This window comes from Balaenoptera acutorostrata, chromosome 13 (genome assembly GCF_949987535.1).
Source record: "Balaenoptera acutorostrata chromosome 13, mBalAcu1.1, whole genome shotgun sequence".
NCBI classification, from domain to species: Eukaryota; Metazoa; Chordata; class Mammalia; order Artiodactyla; family Balaenopteridae; genus Balaenoptera; species Balaenoptera acutorostrata.
The window spans coordinates 16,356,100-16,383,584 of record NC_080076.1 but is presented as its reverse complement, the minus strand read 5'-3'; the positions used below and the strand labels follow the sequence as shown (position 1 = coordinate 16,383,584).

The window sequence follows — 27,485 nt, the reverse complement described above, 5'->3', positions numbered from 1 at the left end:
ATGAGAATTGAGAAAAGAACTGAGGATGTCGTCACCGGAAAAGAGGAAACTGAGTGAGAGCTGAGGCAGAGCTGTGGAGCGCCATACAACAGAATCATGACCAAGGGGCCGAAGAAGCAGCCAATTTCAGCTTAAGACAAGGAAGGATTTTCTAACAATTAAAGGTGCCCACAGATGGAAGGGGTGGTGGCTGAATTCCCTTGGAGCAGCAGGCGGTGAATTCTGTACCACTGGGGGCTTTCAGATAAGCCTCAACTAGGCTGTTGTAGAAGAGGCCCCTTTACTGGGTGGGAGTTTAGAATAGATTCCCTCCTGGTCCTTTACAATTGTTGGAGTCTATGTTTTGTGTCCATCCCATGGCATAGACACATCTACCCTTTAGAGGGAAAAAGGCGTTCTGAATGCCCTAATACAGGCCCTTCCGTGCCCCGACCCCATACACCTGTGACACTGTATTGATGGGGTGGTGGTGTCTGGAGTGCTGTGGTGTGGTGTGATATGCCATGGTGTGGGGCTGTGTGGTGTAAAGTGGTGTGTTGTGTTGTCATATGATAGGAATCAGATAACCATGGCCAGAGTCTTCTAGCAGTTATACAGCCCCACTGGGGCAGGGACCAAATGGTATTGGAGTAATTTGGGTTGTCAAGATGAAGTGCCAATTTAGTGATTTTTCTGAGCAGCATTGGCTACATCTTTGGCAAGAAAGCAAGTCTTCTACATCATCCTGCAACTGGTCTGGGAATAATTTGGCAGTCACAGTATTTTATGTCACAACAAAGGGTACAAAGTAGGGTCACGTGCATCACCCATTCATCCACGTTGTCAATGATAGGGCAGAGTCAGGTATTGAACTGAAAATAAATCTTATCTATTATTTATAGTTTTAAAATTGTGACTGTTTTGAATGTCCGCACTCCGGGGATGCTGATGATGGGGGAGCTGTGTGTCTGGGGGAGGGGCAGGGGGCATCTGGGAAATCTCTGTACCTTCCTCTCAATTTTGCTGTGAACTTTAAACTGCTCTAAAAAATTGTCTTAAAAAAAATCGTGAATGTTTTAAAGTTTCTGGTATAAAACAAATCACAACTCACATGCCAGTTCTGATAAAAGATGAGCATGATTTTAAAATATGTTCATGGTATCTGGGGTTCATGGATAGCTATGGTCTGAATTTGTGTCCCCCCCAAATTCACATGTTGAGTCCTAACCCCCAAGGAGAAGGTATTAGGATGTGGGACCTTTGGAAGGCGCTTAGGTCATGAGGGTACAGAACCTTATGAATGAGATTAACATTCTTATAAAAGAGAACCCCCCATCCAAAGCTCTCCTGCTCCTTCCACCATGTAAGGATAAAATGAGAATTCTACTACCCAGTAGTAGGCCTTTACCCAACCATGCTGGCATGCTGATCTCAGCCTTCCAACCTCAAGAACTATGAGAAATAATGTTTGTCATTTATAAGCCACCCAGTCTTTGGTATTTTATTACAATGGACTAAGCCTGAACAGACTAAGTGCACTTGAGGGCTAATTACCCTTAAACACTGTACCAGTATTCTCCCAGGAACTTCTGAGAGGGGCTACACTTTGCCCAAGACCATGGATTCTGGACCCCTAATAATCTGTTTTATTTACATACTTTCATAACATGAAACTTTTTCTTATACAACACATTCAAGAGCTCTGGGTAGAGAACAGATTAGCCCCTAACTTTTTGGTCTTAGTTCCTTTTTCCTCTGATAGAGCAGTTCTTCTTGATAAAATTGGTCTTTGAGAATTATTTATTCTGTGAAGGTTCATTGAGAAAACAGTATTCTGTTTTGGTTGGGTTGGGTTTGGTAAAACAGCTCTAAGTGCCTCAGAGGTAAAAGTTCTAACTCTTCTGGGTAATTTCCTTTGAAAGAGAGCAAATGTTGGGCAAAAGAAATCCATGTATACAGTCATGCCTGGGTATCTGCCAGGGATTGGTTCCAGGACCTGCCGTGTATACAAAATCCAAGGATGCTAAGTCCCTTATATAAAATGGCATAGTACAGACGGCTTCCATATCCCTGGGTTCCGCATCCACAGATTCCGCATCTGTGGATACGGAGGGTTGACTGTAGCCTGGAAGACTGAGGCACAGAATGACAATAGCATGGTTTATTGGAATCCAGTCTGAAGGGGTGGGATGCGGAGGGACAGGAAAGAAAAAGAAGGAGGAGAGGTAGGGAGAGGCGCAAGAAGGGGAGAAGAGGATGAGAGAGAAAAGGGGAAGAGAGAGATAAAGAGACACACACACAGAGATGGGTTTAACATCGCAATGCTATTTGTCCACCCTTTTGGTCGCCATGCTATCACCAAGTTCAAGAGGAGATGACACTGAATACAGAAACAGCAGTAGCCTTTCCAGTTGCCCCCCTGCCTCTAGCTTCCACCTCCCCTTCCCCCCAGCTTCCCACCTCCACCCAAATCCATTCTTCACATGCTTCTAGAATGATGGTCTACAATGCAGCTGCTGGCGAAGTCTGGTCTCTGCCTCCTTCTCATCTTCTACCCCATCCCTGCTCCTGCTCCTTGGCTTCATGCAAAACTTGATGAGAAGCATCAACAACATCAAGAAGCCTGGAGTGAGAGGTGGTGTGATCTTTGACAGCCCTTGAGCCTGCAGCCTGGGTTCCCCAGTGGGCACCCTGACCTTCCACATCTTTCTCTGAGGGGACCTGGAGTCTTGCTAATTGTTGGACAGGGTGAGACCCTGCCCTCTAAGAAGGAAGTCACAGATGAAATGCCATTTGCTTTTGTTTCTTCCTGGCTATCCTGAAGATCTTTAAGCAGATGTATCTTCTGCATCATTCACAGCTGAAAGGTCATGCTTCACCACATTTATAACTAAAAGGACAGTATGATTCCTGCTGTAAGGTGCTAGTTAATCGTTCTACCAGGAACATTTAGAACAACCAAGCTATGTGTTTGTGGAGAGCTTTTCATTATGGTTTTCCTAACTGTTCACTGCGTTAAAGCCTACGCGGTTTGAAATGCCCCGCAGGGGAGTGGTCACCTCCACCCTGACCTGGCCCCCTCCTCCATGCCTGCCCTGCCCCTCACATCACAGAACACTTCTGCTCCGCTGTCTGCTTGATTTCCGTGAAGGTGGCCTGGGCCTTTTCTTTTATGGTATCCAAGTCCATGTTCTGAAGATTCTGTAACTGCCCGAGAATAGAATCCTTATCTTCTTCCTCTTCTTGATCCTCATCTACCATTTTCCGGAGATCTTCAGGCAAATCCACATCATCTCCAGCCATCTGGATTTGGTTCTCATCCATTTCACTCTGTGTGGAAAAACAAACACGGAGAAACCAAAAACAAACATTTAGAAACCATTCTAAAACAAACAAACAAATCCTGAAAGCAGCAGGGAGATAGAGGTCTGTTGAGGATGGACGGAGGGAATAGCACATTTGGCCATCTCGCAGCAGAGCCTGGGCCTGGTACCAGTTATGGAGGCCAGACATCCCGGTTGAGACACCCCCCCGCCCCTTTCACTGCACTTGGGTCGATTGGAACCTTCTAGCACAGTGGTTCTCAAAGTGTGGTCCCTGGACCGGGCAATATTAGCATCATCCAGGAACATGTTAGAAAGACAAGTTCTCCGGCTCCACCCCAGGCCTACTGAATCAGAAACTCCGGGGTGGGGTCTAGCAATCTGCATTTTAAGAATCCCTCTCTATCATGCTGATGCCCAAAAAGTTTAACCAACTCCGCCTCAGGGCAGCTCTGCAAACTTTGTTGTCTATCAGCCCCAGGCTGTTGTGACTCAGGGATCCCACTCTGGAGGGTGGGGTTTGGGTTCACAGGGCCAGAGAGTGCTCCCTGGATCCAGCCATCTCTCTTCAGTGGCAGCGTCTGTTTAACCATCGCCCCTTCCCTCCCTTCCACCAGACACGGAATCACCTCAAACTCAACTTTACATCCTTGTCACCTGGAAGCGAGTCTGGCGCACAGACCAGCTTATTAAGTGAATCGTCCACACCGTCTAGCCTTGCGTGTCGCCGATGCCTTACAACTTCCTTTTGTGGTCCTAGTGGTGGCTGTCCCACGATCTCTTAGTTCCTGCCGCCTGGCCTCTGAAATCCCTTTACCCTTAGGCTGCAGAGCCCTTTGTTTTGTAACAGAGAAGAATCTAGAGAAAAAGTTTCTCTGGGAAAGGCAAGGGTTTCCTTTCTCAGATGGCTGCTCTCGGATATAATTTTCTGAGAGTTCTCAGATATAAATTTCTGAGGTTGTAACATGAGGCAAACTGGGCTTTGGGGACACAGAAGATTAAAAAGAGCACCAGAAAAGCGAGTGATGGGAAAGATCTAAGTGATCTTGTGGTCTAAGTGGTGGGAAAGATCTAAGCAGACTGTAGGGCCCACCTCAAGGATGTTGTGACCAGCCTGGAATTTGTTACCAAAGGGCATGAAAAACCACACAAAGGCAAAATGATCATCTTAGTCTTAATCAGACTGCATTGATCTGATTTGAGAAAGATCTGGGCACCTGCCAAGTCCCCACTTCTGATGCTCTGTAGCTCCAGACTTCTCCAATGGCCTTGGAGAGGCTGGAGGCCACAGCCTTTCCCCAGAGCTCCTTCTTTTATTTGGTTCTCTGGGTAAAGTGACAGCAAGCCTGGCTCCAGAAACAGGTTGAGAGGCTGACTTTCTTTTTTTTGTTTTTACTCAAAAAGATTTATTCTAAACATTGAAAGTTGACATAATTTGTTACAAAATGCAGCAAAGGGCTTTTTTTTTTTTTTAAAGAAATTCACGTTCTTTTATTTAATTGTTTATTTATTTATGACTGTGTTGAGTCTTCGTTTCTGTGCGAGGGCTTTCTCTAGTTGCGGCAAGTGGGGACCACTCTTCATCGCGGTGCGCGGGCCTCTCACCATCGCGGCCTCTCTTGTTGCAGAGCACAGGCTCCAGACGCGCAGGCTCAGTAATTGTGGCTCACGGGCCCAGTTGCTCCGTGGCATGTGGGATCTTCCCAGACCAGGGCTCGAACCCGTGTCCCCTGCATTGGCAGGCAGATTCTCAACCACTGAGCCACCAGGGAAGCCCCACAAAGGGCTTTTGATATTTTCCCCCAAACCAACCTTCAGTTTAGGCAAAAACAATGTGAACTTCAGTCGGGATGAGGTTGTAAAACCCCCCTCTAGGCAGGGAATGCCATCATGTTGGCAGCCCCAGGGCACCATCCAGGGCACCATCGACAGATGAGGATGTGAGGCACCCGGGCGGACGCCTCGGCTCAGCCGTGATGGACAGGTTCCCCCATCGCTGGCCCCTGCTCAGTTATTTTCCTTTTGCAAACACAGTTGAGCTAGCTTCACAGAGGCAGTTAGCCAGCCAAAAAGAGAAGTCTCAGTTTTGTCTGGAATGATCTGATGTGGTGTCTCTGCAGATCCTGTTCACCAGCTCTGCGCTCTTTTTTTGTGTTGTCCACACACGGTCGTGGAGCTCAGCGGCTCACCTTCCAACGTGAAACTTCTAGATTACCTGCCCTGCCCTACACAGAGTTCCCTCTTCGTATTTACTTCCTTGCTTTCTTTCCCCACCTCGGGAGGCAGACTTCTGATGCTGAGAACACGAGGATGCCTTTGGGCGGCGTGGTCCTCACCAGGCCCTCCCCGGAGACCCCTGGGAATGGCGACTCTCAGTGTCGACTCCCCAGGTGAGAGAAGCTTCTCTGTGCACTTGGCCAGGCCTCTTCCCCTCAAGGCGCTTAACGGATTAATTAGTTCCTCGTCAAACTGGTGTGGGGATTAATTAGTTAATCCCCAGGGGCTCCCAGCCAATCCTCTATTTCTGTTTATTTTTTATTTACCTACCCTCGAGGTTGCCTCCCTTTGAGGATGGTCCTCAGGGCATTTTTACAGGGACGGGAGGGAAAGCAGGGCTGCCTGGAGATTCTCAGTTCACGTAAATGCGGGACCCCTGCCCGCACATAGACGATTTGCAAAGGCATTGCTGAGAAATCTGGTACCCCCGCCCCTCTGGTTGGTAATAAGATCTCTGCACATGTCACCAGGTTCAAACCTGGACAGAGTAGCTGCTGGGGGCCTGGAGGGACAGGCAGCTAGAGGGGCCAAAGGGCCAGTGAGCCAGCCAGTTGGTGCCCAAAGAGACCCGAAGCACTCAGGAGGGCTCCCGGGCCGGTGCTCCCCAGCTCCCTCTTCACCAGGCAACTCAGTGTTCTGCCTCTGCTGCTTTGGACCAGTTCGGGTTTATTTTTACCTCCTTCCACTGGCCCAGGGAAGGGAGAGTAGTGGGGTTCCACTTTGTCTCCCAACTCACAGAGGGGATCTGGGTCGGCACAACTTCTAGCCAAGTGGTTCTCAAAGTGGGGTCCCGGGGCCAGCCACAGCAGCATCTCCTGGAATCTTGTTAGAAATGCACATGCTCACCCAGACCTGCTGATTCAGGTGCTGGGGGCGTGGGCCGAGCCATCTGTGATTTAGCAAGCCCTCCTGGTGATTCTGGTGCTTGCTAAAGTTTAAGAAGCCCTGCTCCACATCCCTTGAAGACAGGAGGCTGTAACTTACTCATCAGTAAGTCTCAGAACCCAGCGGAGCGTCTGGCGTGTTGCCACAGACAATAGATGTTTATTGAATGACTCGGTGAGCCCATTGTCAGGGACTATAGCAGCCTTAACCACACTTGAATGTGCCCTCTTTACTGTCAAGAGCTCTGTTTCATAGCTACCGACTTGTTTATCTTTACACTCCCGTGGAGGCAGTGCAGCCTAGAGGTCAAGTGTTGGTTTGAGAATCATATTACATGAGCATGAAGGTTACTGCCACCACTTACAGGCTGTGTGATCTTGGGCACTGAACACTACCTCTCTGAGCTTTATTTCCCTATTTATAAATTGGGGTTATGTTATTTGCCTAAGAGTCACAGAAGAGTAATTAAATGATAACTGAATTATTTGGAATATATTAAGCATATATATAATTATATTACATATAATTAAAGGTAGATGCTCCTGAATGTAATAACCTTCAGAGGTAGGGGAGGGGGATTTGCACTGGATAGTCTTGACTCTGCACATGGTGCTCAGCCCCAGCAGAAGGCCTCGCTCTCTCGGCCCCTTACCTCTGGCCTGGGAATGAACCCTCCCTACCTTCACTCCAGAGCGCCTCAGCGTTCCTAGCAAACTGGGCCTATTCATTTCCCTTTTAGCACTAGGCCCTCAATTTTGGGAGAAACCTGCCCAGAGGGTCCAGTTCCCCTTACCCCTTGTCAGGCTCACCCTAATGTTTGTGGGACACAGAGGACAAATACTGATAGGGGTCCCTGGCTTAGACCTCTTGTCTAAGGTACTGGCTTGTACCTCTTTTTTCCCCAGTCCCTGGTTCCATCCTTCCATGGGAAGCTTGTGTATGTGGTTCCCAGTATGCAGACCGCCACCCTACTTTTCAGGCCCAGTGGTACTCAGGCCAGCAGCTCAGTGTACCCTCGAGAGGACAGACCTGGTGCAGAGGCCTGGGCAGGCCCCAGAATGCATTTAGGCAGGGAGTTCAGGGTACTGGGCAGCCAGAGTGTGGTCTACAAGGGGGGTGTGGGCAGGCCTGTCCCTTTGGCTGCAGACTTCTCACCCCTTGTGAAGGAGTGTGGCCGGTGGAGGGACAGAGGAGAATCTTCTAAAGCACAGGGCCCGGGGCAGGAGGCACTGGTTGCCCAGTCTAAGGGCAGCACTGGGTGTGGTCAATGGCTGTGGTCAGAGAGTCCTATGACCACCATCCTTCTAGAAGGAGAATGCTACTGACTGTCTATCAGAAGCACCACTGCTGCAAGTGATGATTCTAGCACTGGACTCAATTTTCTTGGGCTGCAGCCTGTGCCCTGGGCACATTGTAACTAAGCGTAGGACAACCAGGCAGGGCTAGTGAGTGGCTAGAGGACGAAATGAAGTCCTCTGGAACCAAACCTGAACCCCTGGACTCATTAGCACTGTGGGTCAGCTGCAGACCTAGGACAGGCCAAGGGTTAGGGTCCCTCCCATTTGCAAAAAGCTGCAGCCAACCCAGACCACTATCGTGCAGAGGTGGCTATGACAGTGGGAAGACTGTGGGATTTAGAGTCGGGAGACCTGGTTCTGTCCTTCGCCCGCTGCATGACCTTGGGCAAGTCACCTTACAATTTGATGCCCACCAGGAGGGACCCTCAGAGCAGACTGAACGAGACATATTGTGAAACGGCCTTGTAAGCATCTTAGCTCTGGACAAACAGTAGCTGTGGTTATTAATATTTTAGAGGAAAAAGCGCAGCACGGTGTCAAGATCCCTGCTGAAAGGATCCCTGGGAGAAAGAAGGCGTGCACAGTGAAAGAGAGGGTGGGAGAGTACCAGCCTGTAAGAGAAAGATGGGGACAGAGCAAACAATTCAGGCCCGTCTATGGGATTTATACAGTGGACCCTGGGCCTTGTCTCTCCCTTGCATGACAAACCACCCTGCTGATAGGACCTTGTCTACAATCCACACAATGAAAGTCTTTTCCTGACTTTCTGCTGCTGCAGGTTGGGAATGCTAGGAATATTTTGACAGAGTTCAGGCATCAAGAAAAGGCAGCAATGCCTCATCACAGCCCACGAGCACAAATGCAGTTACAGCCGATACAAATCAGCTCCAGGGAGGGAGGGGACGTTTGGTGCTGAGAACCGTGGTGTAGGTAAATAAATGAATGAATGAATGAGTGAGTGAGGGAAAAAGTGAAGTGAACCAGCATATAAAGAGGAACTTATAGGCTATACTTCATTCTTCGGGGTTCTGTTTCAGAAGTCTTCTCTTTTCTAGAAAGCTTATCAACTTGCGATATTGTTTATGCAGTTAAGAACTAATTATTTTTATGCTGGCTGACCAGAATCAGTTTTAATCTCTTGCTTTTTAACCAGATTTATAATCTTAATTGCCAGTGCTGAATGCCCCATTATTTAAATAGCCCCATAGCCTGCATTGTTATTCCCTGTGACTGATTTCTGACCTTTCACTGAAGGGTAAGCACGACCCTGGATTCAGACTTCCTACATCCTAATCTTGATAAACTGGCCTTCATCTTGTACCAAACTGGAGATATGATGATAAACTATCTGACATGGTTATATGATCAAAAAGCTGAGTATTTACCACTTAAGAGTCCAGTCAGTCAAGCTTGGTGTACAAGCACACACCAGTTTGTTTGATACAAGATAGATTTGATTTTGGTTTTGGTTTGTTTCCTTATCTTTGGTCTACAGGATACCAAACAGCTGGATTAATGGATTTCTTTCCCGGGGACGAGTTGATCTAATATTTGATGTTTTACCTATTTCTGAGGATCACCAACGTCAGCAGTCGCCTGTTTTCACAACCCACCCCTCACTGTCCTGGTGATGAGTGAGGCAGCCACGCTGGCCCCTAGGCAAGGTGACAGCATCCCCTGGCTCTCATCCTGCTGGGCTTACAAGACATCGGCAGGGTGGGGTGTAGATCGAAGAATACAGCCAGTCAACAAACGCCTCCATAGAGAGGAAAAGGGGGCATGGCCTGCTTTGCCGAAAGTAAGGAGGAATTCGGGCTGGACCAGGAGGGAGGTGGGTGTGAGGCCCTTGGGGGCTAGGCTTCAGCAGAAAGCCTTTTCCTTGCTCTGACCAGATGCTGCTGAAGAACTGAGTTTATGTTTTCTCCCTGGGGACAGTGGTTCTCAACCCTCTCTGTACCTCTGAATCCTTTGTAAAGTGTCGAAAAACACGATGGTCAGGCCCCACCCCCAGATTTGGCTCTAGGGATCTGTGGCAGAGACCGAGGCAATAGAATTTTTAAAAAGCTTCCCCGGGTGATTCTAGTGCATGAGTTGGTGTTGAGACCTTGTCCGGGGCTTGCTAGCTGCAACTTCTGTTATACCACATCATCTTTCCCTCTTTAGCTACTTAAAGAGCCCTCAGCACACCCAGAATGGGACAGAGGCTGTGGATTTGACTCCTCGAATACAGTTTTCAGGTTTTTAAAAAATTAATTAATTAATTAGGTTGCGCCAGGTCTTAGCTGCAGCAGGCGGGCTCCTTAGTTGCGGCATGAGAACTCTTAGTTGCGGCATGCATGTGGGATCTAGTTCCCTGGCCAGGGATCAAACCCGGGCCCCCTACATTGGGAGTGCAGAGTCTTAACCACTGCGCCATCAGGGAAGTCTCCCAGCTGTCAGTTTTTAATGTTTGATTGAGAGTGTGCACACATAGGGCCCCTCGTGGGATGAAACGTTCCCACTGTGTACATCTTGAACTTCTTTCCTTTACGCAGACGTTCCAGAGGGACTCAAGAAGCTCTTAGAGGCCTCTTGTCCAAGCCTCTCCTTTACAGATGAGGAAACCGAGGTCCTGGGAGGTGAAGATACTTGCATAAATGTCATTCTGCTTGTTAGGGGACAAAAAACCAGCCCTGCTGCCAGGTCTCACAGGAAAATGTGGCCAGTGGGTCGGATCGGCTTGGAGTTGAATCTTGCCATTTACCGGCTGTGTGACCTTGGGAAGTCCCATTCCCTCTCTGAGCTGCTCTTCTTATCTATGAAGGGGAAATGATATCTACCTACCTTCCAGGGTGGCTGTGAGGATTAAGTGAGAAAGCTGGTGCGGCTAAGCGACACATCCGAATCCGATGACTCTTTCCTCCCTTCCCAGGTTCCCCCCAGGACCTTCAATCCACGGCTCTTTCAAGGGCGTGAGTAGAGGGTGCAAACTGAACTAGGGCAGCAGAGGGAGGAGTAGGAACGGACAGCCCCTAACGGGCCTCTGATGGCCTCCCTGTGCTGCCACCAGAAACAGCTGCTCAGAAGCAGGAGGTTTCAGTGTCTGGGACCCTGCCAGGCAGCCCTGAGAGCTCCTGATCTGAAGGAGGCGGGCAAAGAAAGCTTCACAAATCATATCTGTTTGTAAGAGGCAACTTTCAAATTCAGTTCTAATGGAGCTTTCAAAGTACTACATTTAAAGAAGCTCTACTGACAGATTTTCTTCTATCTTCATCTTTGTTCAAAGTGAACGATGCCCTTAATACAGCAGACAAACACCAGGTGTAACTAAATCATATAGCTCAGCAGGGAGCACGACATTAGTTTTCAATGACTAACCTAGACTGACAATTCTGTTAATAGGATTAGGGTTCATTGTGGAACTGTTTTCTCTTATTAATTTGGCTTGACTTACATATACATTTTGAATTGGCTAGAAAGAGGGGCACCTTTGTTTTTAGAGAAAAATCTTGTGGCTTTATTTAAAATGTATTACTTCCTCTATTTGCAAAAAAATATGACATCTTAATTATTATATAAAGTAACTCTGTATTTTATACAAAATCATAATGTCGAATCCAGTCTTGTTCTTTTCATGAAAATTGATTTTAATATAACTCTTATGGCTGATAGATTCCTTCTGCTATTTTTGATACTTTGTTCTTTGGGTGTGTTTTTGTTTTTCTTTTTTCCCAGTAACATCGATCATTCAGCAAACCTTGTGTGTGTGTGTGGTGTGTGTGTGTGTGTGTGTGCATGCGTGTGTGTGTGTGTGCGTGCATGTGTGTGTGTGTATGTGCAGCTTCTACATGTCAGACACCATGCAAGGCCCTGATGACAGAGACAAAACCTCAGCCCCTTTGTTAAGAAGCACACGATCCAGCAGGTGAGAGTATTCAGGTTGGAAAGATGGCATAAGAGACATGCACTCAGGTAGTACGCGAGCATGGAGGAGGGGGAGGGGAGGGAGGTCGTGGAAGTTTCTGGAAGAAGTGGCACTAGACCAACGTCTTACAGGAAGGAGAGAGGTCACAGGGAGCAGGGTGTAGGGGGCGTGAAGCAGGAGGAGAGGAGTGTAGTCCAGGCAAGGGGTAGCCAGAAGTGAGGCCGGGAAGTTACGAGCCACATCGTGGTGTACAGGCCAAGGGGGTTGGACTTTGTTCTGAAAAGTCATGGTAAACCTTCGTTGTTTTTTTTTTTTCAAAAAAAAAACAGGGGAGGAGGGGACTTCCCTGGTGGCACAGTGGTTAAGAATCCACCTGCCAATGCAGGGGACACGGGTTCGAGCCCTGGTCCGGGAAGATCCCACATGCCGCGGAGCAACTAAGCCCGTGCGCCACAACTACTGAGCCTGCGCGCTAGGGCCCGAGAGCCACAACTACTGAGCCCGCATGCCACAACTACTGAAGCCCTCGCGCCTAGAGCCCATGCTCCACAACAAGAGAAACCACCGCAGTGAGAAGCCTGTGCATCGCAACGAAGAGTAGCCCCCGCTCGCAGCAACTAGAGAAAGCCCATGCACAGCAACGAAGGCCCAATGCAGCCAAAATAAATAAATAAATAAAATAAAAAATAAATAAATTAAAAAAAAATATATATATATTAAAAAAAACGGGAGGAACAGAATCAGTCTGCAGTTTGGAAACCTCACTCTGCAATTTTGAGGGGAGCAAGACAAAGTCAACAACCTCCTCGACGTATTGTAGTAAAATTGCTGAGAAGTGACGAGCGCTGCGCTTGGGGATGAGCTGAGAATGATTTATGAGGTGAAGTGACAGTGACCTGGTGATCTGCTGCATGTGGCGCTGGGGGAGGAGGGACGAGGCAAGGGTGACTCCAGGGGGAGCGCTGGCGGGGAGCCCTCGGTGGAGGGGGAGGCTGCAGGAGAGGCAGGGCTGGGGGAGGGCCGGTGTCTGTCCTGGACCCGAGCTAAGAGGTGCCCGAGCAGAGGGGGACGCAGCCCTGAAATTTAGGGAGGAGGTATAGGAAGGCCGTATAGACTGGAGCCATCAGCACACACCTGAGTGGCAGCTGAAAGCAGCAGAAGACGCAGCCATTCAGGGAGAACGTGATGGCCTGAGTGGGACAAAGGGCAGCCGGAGGAAACACCCTGGGCTATTCGGCAATTTGGGGGCAGGCAGGGGAAGGGTGACCCTTGAAGGAGACAGAGAAGGAACAGTTTCAGGAAGAGAAGGAGAAGGATGGTATCCAGAAGCTGAGGAGGGAGAGGGCTCCAAGGAGGAAGCAATGAGCTAAAGGAGGCAAAGAAATTTCTGCCCCAGGAAGAACTGCTCCAGAAGGAGGTCCCCAAAGGAAAGAGCGGAACCATCTACCGCGCTGAGACCGACCGCCGAGCACCGGCAGGAGGAAGCCTTCGGCGGAGCAGTGGGACCCAGTCATTTAGGAAGATGCCCAGAAAGCCACATTCAAAGTGCTGTTTCCTTTAGTTGGGAGAGACTTGACCTCTTTTATAAAGGAGAGGCCCATAGGCAGGAAACGCTGAAGATACAGGACAGACGATAGTTAGTGGAATGAGACCCAAATCTAACATGAGCATCATGGGTTACTTTAGGCAGTTAAGTCCCCTGATTACCTGGAATTTGAAAACCAGAGGAAACCAACATAAGAGTGGACGTGAACGTTCTCACGACGGATATACTTTCCTACCTACACGTCCGATTACTGCGATTTGACGCTTGCACTTATTTGACTCCTTATGTGATGACTGCAATGAAAAGTGGTCATCAAAAGACAAGGGTACGACCAACGGGGTTGACCTTGACGGTGAACAATAAACCCGGAGAGGAGGCCTGTGGTGTTTGCCGGGCACCAGGGCTACACTCCTTTCAGAGGCCACATTTCCTTTGCCCCATCGGCAATCGACTGAAACTCTTTTTCACAGGAAACACCAGCCAAATAATTTCTTTAGAAAATCCAGTTCTAATTCCAAAATGTGACATAGTTACCCTCATTAGACCTGACAGCTCCTGGGAGGACATTTTCCTCAAATCTGCTCTCCGTTGGGCCTGGGTGAGGGGACAGGCCCAGAATCCTGCTGGTTATGTAACCGCTGTGAGTGACCGTGGGGAACTGTGAATGAGGCCCCCAGGGGTCCCCCCTCGTTAGCTGGAGGACCTGGTGAATGTGTCCAACCACCTGTGGGCTGTTAATACTATTAGTTTGGCTGTTTACCCAACATGGACTTTATAAGACGGCACAAGGGCTGAGGATTCTGCAAACCACGAGGGGAGGGAAAGTTGTTATCAGGAGCCCAATAAGGTCCTGGTGAGCCTTGCTTTCTGCCCAGCACCATTTTCTTTGTTAGATGGTTGTGTTCAGTTCTCAAGTCTGCCATCCTGGGTGGAGACACATGGTTTGGAGGGGGTGGGGGAAGAATGGAGCATGAAGAAGTACTGGGAAAAGACCAAAGAGGCTCAGGGGAACTTTGAGTCCTTGGGCAAGTCCCTTGATTTGCATGAGTTTCATGATGATGCATTGAGTGTACACCTATGAAATGTGCTTTTCTGTATATCAAAAATGTTTAATAAAAAGAGAAATGCAGCTCAGACCCTGGGACCAAGCAGCCAAAGTGCCACGGCAGTGCAGGAACCCACACCTGCCCTGGGAAGAGTTTAGAGGCCAGAGGAAGGGGCGGAGTGTGTGCTCCTCCCATGCGCCCTCCTATCCTGAGGTCATGCTCGTTGCTAATGACGATACCATGTCTGTCCTACTCATGTCTTTTGATGACCTTTTTTTCTTTTAATTAATTTATTTATTTATTTATTTATTTTTGGCTGTGTTGGGTCTTCGTTGCTGTGCGTGGGCTTTCTCTAGTTGCGGCGAGCGGGGGCTACTCTTTGTTGCAGTGCACGGGCTTCTCATTGCGGTGGCTTCTCTTGTTGTGGAGCACAGGCCTTAGGCACTCGGGCTTCAGTAGTTGCAGCACGCGGGCTCAGTAGTTGTGGCACATGGGCTTAGTTGCCCCGCAGCATGTGGGATCTTCCCGGACCAGGGCTCGAACTCGTGTCCCCTGCACTGGCAGGCGGATTCTTAACCACTGCGCCACCAGGGAAGTCCCTTTTTTTTTTTTTAGTAGTCACCATGCTATACATTACATCCCCAGGACTTATTTACCTTCTAACTGGAAGCTTGTATTTTTGACCCTCTTCACCCATTTTTTTCCATGCCCACCCCCCCCCCCTTGCTTCTGGCAACCGCGAACCTGTTCTCTGTATCTATGAGCTTGGATTTTTTAGGTTCTCCGTATAAGTGAGATCTCCATTGATCTTTCTCTGTCCGATTTATTTCACTTAGCATCGTGTCACCAAGGTCCATACGTGTTGTCACAAATGGCAGGATTTCCTTCTTTTTTATGGCTGGATAATAATCCATTGTATATATATACCATGAAGACCAGTTTTTAATCGTGGTAATCAGATGAGTAATCCAATAAGTGCAGTAATCAAGATGGCAAGCCCCATGAAGTGGATACAAGGAATGACTTGGGAATCTGTTGCCCCACCTCCTCGCTGGCCCAGGCCTCCCTCAGCCCTGTCCAGACTGCCATGAGGGTCCAGTACTGACCAGCCAGCCCCTCATCCCTTTGCCTCCAATTCACTGAACACATTGCCATGGCTTTGGCCTTTCCCGATCACAGGGATGCCCACGGGCACTGCCTGGCCTTCCTGGGCCTCTTTGCCCCTTATTGGAACAACTAGGAGATGAAAACCTACCACTTATATTCCCGGCATGCTTTTAAGAAGGCTTTCTAAAGGTTCCACTATGAAGGGTTCCTCTGAATAATTAAAGAAAGACCTAAGATTTACAGGCGTTTCCATACCAGCCAGCAGCATGGGCCCCTCTAGACAAGCTGGCTTGATACAAATATTAGAACCAAAGCATGACATTCTGGGTCTGGGAAATGACTATCCCCCATGGTCGTCATTTCCCCAAAGTCATCTCCTCTCAAGGCTGAATATTCCAATTCCTTCAATGCTTCCTCAATTAGTCAGTCTTTTTTTTTTTTTTTTTTTAAGGAATTCCTTTATTTTTATTTTATTTATTTATTTTTGGCTGATCTGGGTGTTCGTTTCTGTGCGAGGGCTTTCTCTAGTTGCAGCAAGCGGGGGCCACTCTTCATTGCGGTGCGCGGGCCTCTCACTATCGCGGCCTCTCTTGTTGCGGAGCACAGGCTCCAGACGTGCAGGCTCAGTAGTTGTGGCTCACGGGCCTAGTTGCTCCGCGGCATGTGGGATCTTCCCAGACCAGGGCTCGAACCCGCGTCCCCTGCATTGGCAGGCAGATTCTCAACCACTGCGCCACCAGGGAAGCCCCAGTCAGTCGTTTTAAAAGCTCTCACCATCCTGGTTGCTGCGGAGACAGCTACAACGCTTGGTTTTCTAGCTCTTTCCCAGCGTGCCGGGGGAGGATGTCGCTGCTCAGACACTGCCCCCCCCCAGCCTGTACCTGCCACTGTCCCTCAAGTGTGCTGCCACCTCCTGCTTTGTGACAGGTGCTCATAGCAGAGCCCACCAGGCCTTTCCAGGCTTGCTAGTGCAGCGACCGCTTTAGAACAAAATGCACAATCTGGTCCTTAATATCAAAAGAATGGGCTTAAAAAAAAAAAAGTCATGTCCAGACATTTATTTCTGTTCCTCAGCACCAGCACGGCCCTTGCTACAGCACACAGTCCCCGGGGAAGAACTGAGAACATCTGAGGGGCGGTTCTTCTGGGGCAGCCCGGGTGCATTTCCCTGTGGCTGCGTCTGGGGACGACAGGGGCCTGGAAGGACCCAGATTCCTGCCCCTGTGCAGGCAGCAGCTCCTACCGCCGAGTACCACACCGAAGCCAGAATCTGGCTTGGACAGGAGTGACCTGTCTGCACAGACAGGAAGCTGCCACCCTTGGGCTGATCTCGGCCTGGGAAAAGTGTCTGTCCCTCTTTGCCCCTTTCCAGCCATGGCTGCTGTTGAAGGCCCCCTGCACCCTGTGCCTCAGAGGGGTGGGAGGAGAGCATGTAACCTGTGACAGCCACTCAAGGCAAAGGAAGCGGGGCAGGTCTGCACTCCAAGCCCGAGGCGTGCATTGAGGTTGGGGTGTCGGCCACATCTGGTGAGAACTGGACAAAGCAGAATATGATCCAGGTGACGTTTTATGGCATTCTTCCTATTAATTACCATTGTTATGAATAGTGCACATTGGATTAGATAGAATATCCATGTGCTTACAAAAAAGCAGGCAGTTGTATTGCTGGGGTTTTTCACACCATAAGCAAAGTCTTGCAACATTATGTGTAGCATGCATTTTTACAAAATCCAGCCATGTTATACAAGCGCCCTAGGGAGGCCTCCACCAGAAAGTAAACTCTGCGGTGAAGGATGATGCGTGGAATGCTTTCAAGTCACACTATCACTGTTTACTTGAATTGTGTTGGAACTGCGTCAGCAACTCACAGGTCTCCGGTCAAGCCATCAGCTGACACAGGGGCAGGAAACGGATGCGCCCGGTCCTCTGGGGGACGGATTCTGCGACGCTTTGCTGAAATAGTGAGCAGTGCCGGTTTCCCCCGAAGTCTCAGGATAATTTTAAACCACATGGAACTCCAAACCGCTCTAAAACTTTTGGGACACCTCCAATATTAAGAGTAGAAATAGCAGAGACCTTGGGGCCAGAAGGAGCTACGTTCAAATCCTTTTGTGTGTTAAGATGCTCTTTTGCGTGGTTGAGAGGCCCAAGTTCCAATCCTGGCTCTGTCACTCCACCGCTGTGGGGTTTTGCGAAGTCCCTTAGCCACAGCACCCCTACCCCCAACCCCCACTGGCTGCAGTTTCCTCAGGTCTAAAGTGAGGCCGCGGCATTTGACTCTTAGATGAACTCAAAGGTCTCCTTCAGGGTCTATGAAAAAATCAGGTGGGCTCTCATATGCATTGTGCATTTGAAACAGCTGTAGAAAAATGGGTACATGGGCAGCAGTAACCCATGCAATGAAAGACACTGGGCTCCATCGTTAACAATGTATAGATTTCTTTGGGGTCCCCCTCCTCTAGCTGGCTTTAGGCAGCAGTAGCCTATGCAGATAGAGTCACTATCGCTCCAGGGAGGATATGAATCTGTACGTTACGTGGCTATAATTCTCCCCTCTTTCCATAGTTTCTGTTGGAAAGGCTCTTGTTTCAAAGGACAGCTTGGCTCAGAGATTTGGGAATTATTTTTTCTCTGAAGAGCATCAAACTCATTTTACAAAGCCTGAAGGTGTCCACCCCTGAGAACTGAGGTGAGCAAGACCGTGGATTCACCAGCAAAGCTCAGACGCTTGTGGTTCAGGGACATCCAATTCTTGCCTTGTTTACAAACATCAGTGTGCCCACCCCAGGCCTCCAAGACCCCTGGTTGTTATTATCAAGAAATAAAACTTTTGTGCATAGAGATAATAACAGCAATTAGAGCGATCATCCATGGAGCTCTTTCCACTCGTCAGGCACTCGCCTTGTCAGGCACACCTTATTATCTCAGACAAAGACCTCAGGAAGTAGGTATCACTGCTCCCATTTTATAGATGAGGAAATGGAGGCTCAGATATATTAAAAAACCATCTGAGACTGCAGACGTCAGAGCCAGAATTGAAAGCCAGTTCTCCTTATATCTTCACCAAACAACAGAACAGTCGTCAAAAATATATCCTCAACAACAGATATATATGTATTCTTAAAAAGCCCCACCTTTGGGACTTCCCTGGTGGTGCAATGGTTAAGAATCCGCCTTTCAATGCAGGGGACACGGGTTCGAGCCCTGGTCCGGGAAGATCCCACATGCCGTGGAGCAACTAAGCCCATGCCACGTGCCACAACTACTGAGCCTGCGCTCTAGAGCCCACGAGCCACAACTCCCGAAGCCCACGCGCCTACAGGCCGGGCTCCTCAACAAGAGAAGCCACCGCAATGAGAAGCTCATGCACCTCAAGGAAGCGTAGCCCCTGCTCGCCGCAACTAGAGAAAGCTCACGCACAGCAACGAAGACCCAACGCAGCCAAAAATAAATAAAATTAAAAAAACACAAAAAAGCCCCACCTTTCTGGAAGAGACACAGCCAGTTGATGGTGTGTGTGGGTGTGTGCACAAGCACGCAAGTGCACTTAATTTCTGCTTCCTTCCAAACGAGATGTGTGGTGCTTTCATCAGATGCACCGGAGGCGGGAGGCCGGGGCTTCAGTTGAGCATCGTGAATCTGCTGCCACATTGCTAAACACAGCCCGGCCATCCCAGGGAGCTTCAGGAAATTCAGGCAACAGGAGCGGGAGGGACCGTGTTAGGAGTGCTCCACACTCCCAAAATGCAGTCCTGGTGGGAAAAAGTACTAACCTGGAATAAGATGGGCAAAAAGCAAGGCACCCTTTTCGAAATTCATTGGTTGCAAATGAACATGAGTTTAAATTTTATTGTGAGTTATCCCCCCTCAGTGAGCACGTCCGTCTTAGGATCAAGGTCTCCCGGACGTGGGGCTCTATACCTCTTCGTGGCTTCAGCAGTGACCTTGCATGGGCAATGGGCTCGCTCCCTTTGTTTAGAGCTTGCAGCTTCTGAAGTCAGTTTTTCCAGGGATCTGCAGGGGACCCACTGAAGCAACTGGTTTAGCGGCACTTTCTAAACCGCCCAGCCTGCTGAAGCTGGCTCTCATCCCTGCGAGAGGACCATGTGCTTTGGAAGGATCACTTTGGCTTCTCCAGGTGGAAGATTTCTCTCAGGGAGGGTGCCCCTCTGGAAGGGGGAGTTGGACAGCCAACCCAGAAGGTGGAGGTGGAGTCATTCAGAGGAGCTGGGCGATCCCCACGTAGGGGGAAATGAGAAGTGAGTCGGGAGCAGGGAACTGGGCCCTTGGTCATCCCTGGATACAAGCCCTGCAGCAGCGCATCCGAGCCCTGTGCCAGATCATGTCAACATATCCTGTTCCCACCTCCCAGCCAGCAAAGGTAAAACAGTTGTGCAGTAGAGGGCACTGCAAGCAGTTTTGTTTTTTTTAAATTTTATTTATTTATTTATTTATTTATGGCTGCGTTGGTTCTTCGTTGCTGTGCGTGGGCTTTCTCTAGTTGCGGTGAACGAAGGCTACTCTTTGTTGCAGCACGCGGGCTTCTCATTGCGGTGGCTTCTCTTGTTGCAGAGCACAGGCTCTAGGCACACAAGCTTCAGTAGTTGTGGCACATGGGCTCAGTAGTTGTGGCTCACGGGCTCTAGAGCGCAGGCTCAGTAGTTGTGGCGCACGGGCTTAGTTGCTCTGCGGCATGTGGGATCTTCCCGGACCAGGGCTCGAACCCGTGTCCCCTGCATTGGCAGGAGGATTCTTAACCACTGCACCACCAGGGAAGTCCCTGCAAGCAGTTTTTAGTTTACAATGAGTCAGACCCATGACTTTTGGAAACCAGCTACTTGACCAAAGCCCACAGGTGTTTGTCCTCTCAGCCAAGATGGAGAAGATGGTGCTCGGTGACGACCATCACTGCCACATCATCTCCAAAAGGAAGGAACGGATTGTTCCTCTGAAGTGGAGGAAGAATGTCATAGAAGTTAAGACCCTGGGCTCTGCTTTGCCTGGCAGCATGGCCCTTGGCCGGAGGGTAGTTACTCTCTTTCTGCCTCTGTTTCTTCTAAGAAACCTACCTTACAAGACTGTCCTGAGGATTAAATGAATTGACATGTGCAAAACACTTAGAACAGTGCCTGGCACTTAGGAAGGAGCTCAAGAAATGTCAGCTGTGATGATTATCCCCATTGTGCATTTATATATAGAAGTTCTATAGTCTTTAGATAAATTTACATAAACAGGTATTACTCCATTTTGTTGAGAGGAAATGGAAGTTCAGAGGTTAAAAGACTGCAATCTAGTTTTTATGAACAAGTTCAATGCTATTTTCAGTATATCAGATACCTCAATTACAATTAAGGCATATAAATATATTTATGTATTATATATGTATATATATGTACATCTATGTGTGTGTATATACATGTTTTTTATATATATATATACCCATGAGTGTGACCCTTTGCTGATAATCAAACACTCTCCATTTCTTAATTACGTAAAAATGACTGGATGTTTACTGTGTTGAGTGTCTCACCTTTGGGAGTCTGTACTTTTCTCTGAGGTGAACTCTGAGGCACGCCCTCTCTGCCTTTTTTTGTGTAAATGCAGCATCTCTTTCCATCCTAAAAGTAAAAGAATAGAATAAAGGATCAAAGGACGAAGAGAGCTAAGGCCATTCCAGCCCCTGCTCAGAGGAGCCAGACACTGGGACACACCTTCTGAGTTCCCACTGCCGGCAGACAAATGGGAAATAGGGGAGTTTTTCCTACCTCCCCAAATTTCTGCCTCTCTGTCTGTCATTCCACTATCATAACTCAGTACAGACCCTAAATCCCAAAGACAGCTCAGTTCTGGGAATCTCTTTCTGAGGCACCCCGGGAGAGGGGCAGGGTGATTACTCCTGATGTAGACCTGACCTCACTATGTTTCTCTAAGTACAACCTGGGACCACAAGCGTGAGAATCACCCAGAGCGCTCGTTAAGAATGCAGCTTCCCAGTCCAACTGCATTGTGGAGAGAAGCTACATTTTAAAAATCATTTTGTTTCTTATTTTATTATGTTTATTAGGGGTTAACACATTTAGTTCTTCTGAAATGCTAGGTGTATGAGCTGATGACAAAGGATGTTGAGTGTTATTCTTGGGACATAAGTTTTATTTATTTTTTAAATTAAAAAAATTGAAATATAGTTGCTGAACAATATTGTGTTACAGGTGTACAATATTGTGATTCACAATTTTTATTTTTTTGGCCGTACCATGTGGCATGTGGAATCTTAGTTCCCTGACAAGGGATCGAACCCGTGCCCCCTGCAGTGGAAGCGCAGAGTCCTAACCACTGGACCGCCAGGGAATTTCCCCCTCCCCCTTTTTTCCCACAATTTTTAAAGGTTATATTCCATTTATACTTATTATAACATATTAGCCGTGTTCCCTGTGTTGTGTTACAATATGTCCTTGTAGCTTATTTTATACATAATAGTTTGTACCTGGGACATAAGTTTTAAATTCTACAGAACACTTATTTTTATGGAAAAAAATGTTTGGAGCAAACCCCTAGCAACTCCTTCTACTTCCTTTCTTGATGCCCTTTATTAAACCCTTATGTGGACTTTCCACGTATCTATTTAAGGTCCGGGTCCATCTCCGCCCATGCTGCCTTGATTCTGCAACATTCCCAAAGTGGAAGACATTTTTGAGTTTTTTTTTTTTTTTTTTGGCCACACCATGCGGCACGCGGGACCTTAGTTCTCCGACCAGGGATCGAACCCACGCCCCCTGCAGTGGAAGCGTGGAGTCTTAACCGCTGGACCACCAGGGAAGTCCCCAGTTTTGAGTTTTAAAGGATGTTCTCCTCCAGATCTCTGCAGAGCTGTGTTTCCACAAGACAGTTACACTCAGTGACTGAGAGTCTGAGATTCAGTTATTACTCTGTTCATTTCATTTCACCAATAAATTGTGATAGAATTCAGAACTCTGAGCTACAATAATGTGGAACTTTTAAAAAGCACTTGAAATCCTTGACAGCTGAAGCAGGGACATTTAAAAAACATACGGCAGGGAATCCAATTGTGAAACGTTCTCTCTGTAATCTTACCAAAGAGACATGTGTTCTGGAAACGATGCCTTCGTCCAGGGGAGAAAACACATCTGCTCCTCTCTTCCCATTGTTGCCAGTTATAAACCACCAAGTCTTGCAGACTTTTTCTTCCCCGTGTAGACTCTCATAACCATCCCCTTCATTTTAACTATAGCAGCCTCACGAATGTTCCATTACTCCATACCGTATCTTGTGCAGTGATTCTTTAAATAGTAGTCTGTTGACTCAAGTATTCTATCAAAAGAGCTGGAAGCAGTGGTGTGCTGGCAAACGTATCACAACCAGCTCTTTGGGGAAAGAAGCTGTTTGTAGAACTTGCCAATTTCCATGGTGTAAATACTCCCACCCAGGCTGATTTCAAACTATCAACTTGATGTCGTTGAATGAGGAATTGGGGAGAGATGAACACAATCAGCTTTCATGAGTCAGTGCAGGCTGCTGTAGGTCAGCTCCAGCATGTCGCTGGCTGGAAGATTAATTTTTCTCTTACTCTTGAATTCAGCAATCTCCCTGGGCCTCTACTGCCAGGCATGGAAACAGCAGATATGGTCTGTCCACTTTTCTCTATCATAAATACTATGCCGGGCCACTTGATTCGAGAGGCCCCGGCCATTTGAATGATCTCCCTGCTTCCATCATAGCCCCACAATTGAGAAGCAACACTTTTAACAAACTCCCTCGGCGATTCTTACACAAGCTAAACAGGGTCACCTTCACAACACTGTCAATCAACCAGACTCCAGTAAAAATTTAAAAACATAAAATAAAATAAACAAGGTCACCTTCTAAGCCCCAATTTAGGTTCAGTGTTCCCTTCCCTGTTTGGAGGGAGGCATCCTCAAACAGGGTAGGGTATGGATTTCCATAATGCTCTGCGGGTGGCCTAATTGGACTTGTGATGGTGCTGGTTTGAAACGGGCTCCCTTGCTCATGATGAGCCAGAGAGAAGTGGACGCCTTCGGGGATGTCTGTGAAGCTCACGTTCACCACCTCCTCTCCCAGCTGCCCAAAGAAGTGCATTATCGGAGGCTATATTTATATACCTGGCCCCGCCCTCTGGCTGTACAGGATTGGACCAAGGTGGATAAATGGACTTTCTTCTCTGGGAATTCGGGTTTGGGACTGAGAAAGAGACCAGTAGTGTGGCTCGAGCTGTAATGGGTGAACTTAGGGGATGTCGGCTGCCATTTTTCACTGGCCACGTGGTTTGGGTAGAGGACCAAGTAGAGGGCTGACTGCCCCGAAAGAACAAAGCAGCCATACTGAGGTGGAAGCCATGGCAAGAGATTGAAAGCAAGGGCTCGTGGCTTCTCAGCAATGCTCTGGTCCTGGTTCAGGCCCATATGAGGCCTGGGGGGATTTCTGTTATGGGTTTGGTGAAGCATCTTTGCATGAAGCATGATTAGCCTTAAAATAAATTGCCTGTTTTCATTTTCAGGTGGCTAAATTGGTTTCTATTTCTTGACTCCAAGTTTTGGAATCATCTTTTTTTTCACTGTAATAGTTGCTCTCATTTATATTTTATTTATTTATTTATTTATTTTTTTTTTAATTATTTATTTATTTATTTATTTATTTATTTATTTTTTTGGCTGTGTTGGGTCTTCGGTTCGTGCGAGGGCTTTCTCCAGTTGCGGCAAGCGGGGGCCACTCTTCATCGCGGTGCGGGGACCGCTCTTCATCACGGTGCGCGGGCCTTTCTCTATCGCGGCCCCTCCCGTTGCGGGGCACAGGCTCCAGACGCGCAGGCTCAGCAATTGTGGCTCACGGGCCCAGCTGCTCCGTGGCATGTGGGATCTTCCCAGACCAGGGCTCGAACCCGTGTCCCCTGCATTAGCAGGCAGATTCTCAACCACTGCGCCACCAGGGAAGCCCTATATTTTATTTTTTTATTGAAGTATAATTGATTTACAAGGTTGTGTTAGTTTCAGGTGTACAGCAAAGTTATTCAGTTTGATATATATACATATACATATTCTTTTTCAGATTCTTTCCCCTTATAGGTTATTATAAAATATTGAGTATAGTTCCCTGGTGCCTACTTCTTTATGTTGTATTCTAGGTGATGAAGCTCATGAAAACTCAAGCAACGGACCGGAAGTCATGCCTCTTGCCGTGGGAAGGCAGGCCAGCCTCACCATCCTGCTACTGTTGCTTACATCGGTTGATCACATAAATGTATCACACACACACACACACACACGGAGCTGAGTAGCTGGTAAATAACCCAATCCACTGACTGGCCATACCATCCGACTATTTCGGTCTTTCATCTGTCCACATATAAAATTAAGTAAAACAAGGTCATTAGTTAATCAAACAGATGCCATATCTGTGACCAGATTTATTGCTGGGACATACTGAGTGATATTTTAATATCAGGTATATAGTCTATATTTCTGACCATTTTCTTTTTATTGGGCCCCTTGAGCTGAGACCATTTGGTGCTACTGTTCTGCTTCTGTTTCTTCATTATACATGTGTTCTTTTTTTTTTTAAACATGCCAAGGAATGATGCCTTTTTTGCCTAAGTATTATTTTAGCACAAACATTATTTTTGCAGTTGCATTTTTTAAAAAAACTGATGTTAAATTTACCACAGAGCCAAGCATAACACATTCTAGGTAGTTTTATAAGTCACAATTTCTTTCAGGAAAAAATACAGTAGACAAGGTTTCCATTAAATGCAGGCTTTTATGCTTAGTTTCCTCCAGGTCATTAACCCTTTCACCTCTAATTATCTTAGCAATAGGACTTAGGCAACTATTATGTAATTGATCATTAGCAAAACAGCCATGGTGGCAAAACGAAATACTTTTGTAACATACGATGTACATTTAACGTCAAGATTGATGCTTCAATACTCAGTTGATTGGATTATTAAGACTCAAATTAATTCTACCTTAAACTTTAAAAAATTACATCTAGATTACACTTAAAGATCAGTCTTCAGCAGTGAAAAATTGGTGATATTCACATTCCATAATACCCACCTGAAATGTTACTGTTTTATTTTTATTACATTTTATATAGCCAAAAGAATGTCCTTATTTTTTGGAGGTACATAGCCAAAGTATCTAGGGGTAAAGTATCGTGATGTCTGTAATTTACTTTAAAAATGGTTCTCTGTATCCATCTATCTATGTTTCCATGTATCTATCTATGACCTAACCAAATAATCATCTACAAGCAAATATGGCAAAATGTCAACTGTCAGTTTTATGCCATAGGTATATATGAGCATTCATTATACTGTTCTACTCTTCTGCATCTTTAAATTTTTCGTAATAGGCACTCCACACATTTATTCAGTCTTTGAGAAGCCAAGTTTTATGACATAATTGTCATGTTGTATTTTCTAGGCTTTTTCTTCTGCACACGTAAGATCTAGAACACTGTACTCTATGTTCTTTAAGGCCCTCTTCCAAGTGCAAAGTCTGAATTTTCACAATTTGAAAGCTTTCTACTTGCTAGGAGGGTGAATTTCCTGACGACTGTAAAGTTATTTAGGTACAGTTTTTCATTTGAACAATTGAGGTCAATTAAAATGTCTGGATCAGAAAGTGTTCAGTGGCTTTCAGGCCAACACACAGATTTATTTAGTATTTTTCATTTCCATTCATACAAGTAGGACATAGTAACCGCTGATGCTAGGAAATGGTTCACTTTAGCAGAACAGACTTTCCTCAGGTTAGAAGCAAACAGCACGAGGAAAGGCATCTAAAGAGCAAAGAGGTAGAAATTGGGGAGCTGAAGACGGTATGGCCAGAATGAATTTCTTTGTGCTTTTAAAAGGAAAGGAAGTTGCATGTACTCACTTCTCCTCGATGACTTGCTTTTGGTATTCCTCATATTCCTCTCTAGTCATCCCCTGAGCTGCTGCAGGATCAGATGTACCTCCTTCTTCTTTTTGTTCTTCAGACCTGCCACCAAGTCCTAAATTCTTTACCTGACTACTTATCATAGTTTTCATAAGGAAAGCCATTGTTTCTGCCCCAGAAAAAGAATACCAAAAACTCAGACAGAACCTGAAGGGGAAAAAAACAAAACCCCACAAAACCTCCAAATATCTTCAACGACAGCAACACATTTAAAAGCAGAGGGCTTCGCACAGGTTCATCTGTTCAAGGGCGTAACGATGCAGAAGAGTGGTCTGGGCGCTGTAAGCTGGATTAAAGGGGTCAACTCCCGAGTATAGAGAGGCAGATGGCTCAGATTACTAAGGCATACGATCAGATGCAACCGACCACTTTCTGAACTAATACACTAAGCTAATTTCAGAGGGAAAAAAATCCTTCACATTATCCATCCCTCTCCCTACCCATTTCTAAATTTTAAATTATAAGCCAGCAGGGCTTCATCAAGAGTTGGTTCAGTTAAATTAATCAGAGCAGACTGATTATATGGCTGTAGTGGAATTTCCAAATTCCAGCCCTTGAGGACAACATCCGGTTGAAAACTGAGTCCAGTGAGACTCAAAACCCGAAATGCTTCATTAAGCAAAAATAATCCTTTGATCCATTATTTTATCTCATTGGACTCTAAGTACTATGCAAGGATTTGCTTTTTGGTTTGCTTGAATTCTATACTGTTTCAGCGGTTACTGTGTCCTGTGCATAAATACCCAACCGAGGCAAGTGTAAAAGGGCAAGCCAGAGGGTCCTCCGCTTACATCTGGATTACCCTAGCCTGCTCCTGAATGGAATCCTGAATGCTTCTGCATGGAAATGACGTGCTGGATACTTTAACTGCTCTGATCCAGAAGGTAAGAACACATGAGTCAAATCATCAGTGTGTATCGAGGTCACCTTTTCCTCTTACACGCAGTCACTTCCTGGGTGCTCTATTTAAGCTCACTGGTGTACTTGGAGAAAACTTCTGACGATGTTTTGTAACACCGATTCTCAATGGCTGTGGTTTTCTCCAGGTCAAGGGAGGAATTTGAGCATGGCTAAGACTTTAATCTATGTTAGTATCTTTCTAATTAAAGCACTCCAAGAGCAGGTGGGGCAGAGGGGAGAGATG

The 27,485-nt window shown here is 47.1% G+C and overlaps 1 protein-coding gene across 1 annotated transcript; it reads right to left on the bottom strand.

The window, feature by feature from the left end:
• Positions 1-3,081: 3,081 nt before the first annotated feature.
• Positions 3,082-26,445, bottom strand: CPLX4 (complexin 4). The gene is made up of 3 exons (XM_007191990.1): positions 26,279-26,445; positions 20,896-20,983; positions 3,082-3,309 (listed from the first exon to the last, which is right to left on the bottom strand). Exons 1-3 carry the CDS (start codon positions 26,443-26,445, stop codon positions 3,082-3,084), a joined length of 483 nt encoding a protein of 160 aa, XP_007192052.1.
• Positions 26,446-27,485: the final 1,040 nt, after the last annotated feature.